At 45.8% G+C, this 5,118-nt stretch overlaps 1 protein-coding gene across 2 annotated transcripts in view; it reads right to left on the bottom strand.

Annotated features, from left to right (window-relative positions):
- Positions 1 to 2,185: 2,185 nt before the first annotated feature.
- slit2 (slit homolog 2) overlaps positions 2,186 to 5,118 on the bottom strand; it is a gene marked incomplete at its 5' end in the record, with an annotated part of 75,540 nt that continues 72,607 nt past the window's right edge. For both annotated transcript variants that reach the window (XM_079220278.1, XM_079220279.1), the window contains 3 exons: positions 2,186 to 2,828; positions 3,605 to 3,819; positions 4,891 to 5,118. The exon at positions 4,891 to 5,118 is cut by the window's right edge and continues 127 nt beyond it. In XM_079220278.1, coding sequence (XP_079076404.1) covers positions 2,572 to 2,828; positions 3,605 to 3,819; positions 4,891 to 5,118 — 700 coding nt within the window. In that variant the 3' untranslated portion in view covers positions 2,186 to 2,571. The remainder of the gene's footprint in view (positions 2,829 to 3,604; positions 3,820 to 4,890) is intronic.

The following is a 5,118-nucleotide window of genomic DNA, read 5'->3' as shown; positions in this document are numbered from 1 at the left end:
TAGCTCAAATCTCCCTCCAACATTGTGACATTATTTCTGACCTCTGTGACCCTGAGGCTGATATGTGGGGTGCCCTTACACTGACCTATCAAACGGTTGCTGGACTCGATGGAACCACATCAATGATATTTTGATGTCTTTGCATATTGCATTAATTCATTTAATGTAATGATTATAGTTTCTCAATAAATTACTCATTCATTGCTTGAAAATAATTTAAAACATGGTTTTAATGATGGAATAGACAACGGCTCTCAGGTCATTACGAAGAAAGGAAAATACCTTTAGTTTGACTTATTTATTTACGCGTTTATTTTGGTTTCGACGGCCTGACTGACTAATTGAATGAATGGGAAATGGCCTCTGGCCTTCACCAGAGTGGGGCTTTTATTTTGGAAGTCAGCTCTTAAAAACAAAACCACATTTTTATTGTTAACAAATCCCATGAAGAGAAAACGCGCTGCTCTGTCTACTTTCCGACTTCCCTACCCCGTCTATCGGGCTGATTTGTTCATACACAAATATACATGTATTCATGAAGAAGAAGAATAAGAAGAAGAAGAAGAAGATCACAGTAAAATTATATGAAAAAAAAGAAATAAAAGAGCTTTTAGGATATGCATCTCAAACGGGATCAAACTGAGCATTTCTTGGGGACTATTTACAGCTGCGGATGAATTCTCACTTGGTACGCTAACTACGCTATATTTACAGCAGCGAGTCGGTCTGTGCCGGATTAACTCAAATAAACGTGTGTGTTCAGCACAATGAAGGAAGATGTCCTCCAGCGCAGCGGGCAGCCTTATTCATATGTTTCTAACTGTATTGGGACAACGATGAAGGTTCTGGCACAGAGGAATACACGGTATCACGCTGAAGGCCACAGCAGGTAATGGGGGAGTGTGTGTGTGTGTGTGTGTGGTGGAGGGGGCACGAAAAGGCCTAGCATTTATTATAAGGGGACTAAACTGGTTTTACACTTATGTACGTTTCCGACTTGGACCTCTTTGTGCAAAAAAAACAAAAAAAGAAGGCGAGAAGTGTGAGGTAAATATTGTGTTTAATAAACAAACATCAGTCAGGGAACTGACATTATTCTGGGGATGGAGAAGAGGGGAATATAAAGCACAATGCACATGTGTAGGAGGGAGGGGGACGTATTTATCTGTTACACAAGGTGCCCCCGTACAGTAGGAGCAGGAAGTTCTATATAACATACAGATCAGGATCCAAGTCTACGGTACAAAAACTTAGCAGCAACATGTTAACATCGGAGACCGGGGAGGGGGGAGGGGCCTAACAAAGTAGTTTCATTTAGAAAAAGTCACAGTATTCTTTAAGCATAAATTTGTTAAAAAGGTAAAAACAGTTCCTAAGCATCCTCTAGCGTCAATGCTACTCACGAGATTGTGTGTGAAATACATAGGTAGGGAAAAAATTATCTATACATTTAAACTCTAATATAAAGACCTTCTGGCAATGGCACAGTACAAACTCTCAGGAAACGCGAGAAAAAAATATACAATGTCTTCACGTCACATTTGCAGATTAAAATGTAACTACGGTCTCTGGCAAGCACAATAGTTTCAGTGATCCCAAAAAAAAACCTTCTCTTCAAACCAAAATAAAGGACACCTTTTTGTTAGTTCAGCTATCTTGACAGATTATGTCTTTTTTTTAATACAAAAATAAGGACAAATATAAATTAATATATATTAAAAGAATCAGATTGATACATAGGGGATCTACTGAATAAGTACAGGTATTTATGATACAATAAATACTTGTCATTCATGACTGGAGGGGGGTAGATAAACAGAGAGTACTGTATCTAACCTGGCAGGTATTATGTGTAACTCCTCTACGTGTGTGTGTGTGTGTGTGTGTGTGTGTGTGTGTGTGTGTGTTGTTCAGTAGCTGTAAGAAATACCAGGAGTTTGAGCACAGCTGTGTGTGTGATCATGCACACAGTCTCCGAGTGTTCAGGAGGTCGACAGTGGTGGCTCCTCGTGTTGTCGGGTGTCGCTGCCCGCCGTCTCCCGTGCTCTCAATGCAGCTCCTCCTAGCGGTGAGTCCGTGGTACTACCGGTTAAGGTTACTCCTAAAAACACACAACTCACAGAGGGGAAGCAGGAAGTCTACGGGGAGGCGGTCGGCGGTCGGCCCTCCCGGGGCAAGAGACGGAGTCGGAGTCGTCACGACCAACGAAAAAGAAGTAAGGAAAAAGTCCACTCTTTGTGTGTGTGTCTTTTTTTTTTTTTTTTTCTCCACTTCATAATAAAAAATAAGTCTGTTTTTGTACTTTACAATACAATTCAACATCCCCACCGAGGAAGCATCAATCATCAGTCCAGCACTGACAAAGAAAAAGAAACTCTTTTTTTAGTTGTTTCTCTTGTTTTTTTGTTTGTTTTTTGTTTTTTGAGAAGAAAAAAAGGGACGGTTCGCGGGAGGGGGCCGTGGAAGGTGACGGGGTTTTCCTCAGGGAGGAATCGGGACATTGGACATCAAGTAAGGCGGAGCAAGAAGATAAATCTGGAGGGGAGAGAATCTCTTTTTTTATATTTATTTTTATGAGGAACACTTTGTACAGCCACACTTGACCACTTTCTCCACTTCCTGGACAAAAGACGAGCCGTCGGTGCACTGGAAGGTGTATTTCCTGCGCTTGCTGCGGAGGGGGGTGCAGCAGGTGCCCTGTCCGTCTGCGCCCCCCGCGCAGCTGCCCTGGCACTCTAGGCGGGAGACCTTCTCCTGGGTTTGGCACGCCGCGTAGCCTTGCTGCCTCTGGTAGACATCTCGGACCCGTTCCCCTCGGCAGGCCACCTCTGTGGGCGCGAGGAGGGAGACGCAAAGGTTACGAGTTGACCGCTTCGAAGGCGGCGGAAGGGACGTGAAATGGTGAAAACGACTCAACCGTGATTCAGTGTCAGCGGAGAGGACAAGACGAGGACATGACAGTGAGACAGAGGGACGGCATGGATGGTGATGCAAAATAAATTAAATAAAAAAAATGCTATAAAGATGCTAAATATTGGAAAATATTGAGAAAAAAAATCTGCTTTTGCTCTCATTATACTTATTTGTTCATGATTACGTGGATAACATACAACATGGCTACGGATGCTGGAAGAGACCAGCCTGACACAAACAGACTGTACATAGAAAGAGTTCAATACTCTGATACAAACTGAACATGATTGTCTATCTCAGATGAGAGAAAAGCAAAACTACTTTGGCTGTGTGTTGCGTGAGGTGAACAACGTGGTGAAGCAGTGGTTGGACGTCTTTTGGGTTAAAGAGGAACCAAGAAAAAAGGTAAAAAAGTAAAGAGAAGGCGACAGTAAGAAGATCAGGCTCACCTGAGTAACCCCCCGCGAGGGATTAGGAGGAAGCTCAGCAGAGGCTGAGTTGAAAAAGCAACGGGTTAGAAGCATTACCGCAGAGACATTGAACACTGTTAAACACACACACACACAAACACACACACACTGCTAACAGACGGCCAAGCAGACGCTTAGAGGAGAAGAGAAACTACGGCAATAGTGATTCTTTTTAGAAGAACGTTAGTAACGGCGGTGACTGTGGGTTCTGGTTTCCTCACCTCTGTCGCACGCATCTCCCGTGTAGCCGCCGTCACACTCGCAGTACGCCTTGCCCAGGCCCGACACTCTGCACTTGCCGTGTTTGCAGCGAGACGGGCCGCAGGGGTCGGCGGCGTCCTGGTCCTGCTCGTCGCACAGGACGCCAGCGAAGCCGGGCTGGCAGCGGCAGGAGTAGGAGTAGGAGTTGATTGGGAGGCAGGTGCCGTGGATACACCTGAGGGCGGAGAACGGAGGAGACGGGGGGAAGGTGAAGCTGGGGTACAAGTCTCCTGTGCAAACTGTGGTTTTAACCCTCTTGACCAATTTCTCATTATTGTTTAAGCTACATCGAGAGGTATACACACACACACACACACACACACACACACACACACACACACACACACACACACACACACAGAACAGCTGCAGGCTGTTGGTGGAGAGAAAGAGAAGTGAATTTGATTGCTAGCATGAAGTTAGCTTTGTGTTAGACAAAATGGCTGACTGTGTGTGTCTATGTGCGCGTGTGTTTGTGCACGTGAACGGCCACGCGGGTGCGCGCATCCACGTGTTAATACGTGTTAATCGCGTCCACTGACGTTGACATTATTAACTCCACAAAAATAACAAGCATATCAGCGCGTTCGGCTGCTTCTTTCCTCTCTGTTGAATGTACTATTTTGGTGATTTGAAAATGTTTTTGCCTGGAAATCTGGGGTTTAACAGATGGTTTTGTAGACAATCTGCACACACATATGACTTGGAGAAATTCAGTCAAAGGCATTGTAACGCCTCTTGTCTGTCTGTCTACTGGTCTGTCTTTCTGTCTTCCCTTTCAAAATAAAAGCCCCATGAATTAACTGTATCTTAACATAAAGCTGTTGTTGTGGTCAGATTTAACAATCACCATGGTAACCAGTGACCTGTATCTATGAAGCAGTAGCTGCTCTCAAGTCCATCACAAATACAGAAATGACACCTCAATAACCTCAATAACACATCTTACTAATGTCGGCGTTTATATATATATATTGCGGCAGTAGTCGCCACACCATGGAAATTTCTTGTGACATTTTCTAGTTATCTCTACTTGTAGCCATGGAGATGCAGGACTTTAATATTGCAGTGGAAATCAAAGCCACATAGAGTAAAATGTGACGGGAGCAAAGAAAAAGACCCCAGAAACTGCTTGGGGTTCAGAGGGTTGAACCCATACCCGTGCTGTGATTCTCCCCAACCACACACACACCGACACATCGACACACAGGCACACAGACACACATCGACACAACAACCCACTCACTTGTTGCCGTCGCAGGCGTTGTTGACCTGCTGGTCGCACACCGTTCCCGTCCAGCCCGGGTGGCAGGTGCAGGTGAAGCCACGCTGCCCGGTCGGGTGGCAGTCTCCCTGGACGCAGGCGCCCCTCTGGCAGGGCTGGCAGCCCGCCTCCACCCCGTGGCCCAGCCACTGTCTGGCGGTGCCCCGTGCGGCCCCGGAGCCCGGGGCCCCGACCCCCAGGCCGGCCCCC

This window comes from Taurulus bubalis (assembly GCF_910589615.1).
Source record: "Taurulus bubalis genome assembly, chromosome: 6".
NCBI lineage: Eukaryota > Metazoa > Chordata > Actinopteri > Perciformes > Cottidae > Taurulus > Taurulus bubalis.
The sequence above is the reverse complement of the archived record's forward strand: the minus strand, read 5'-3'. Positions and strand labels throughout refer to the sequence as shown.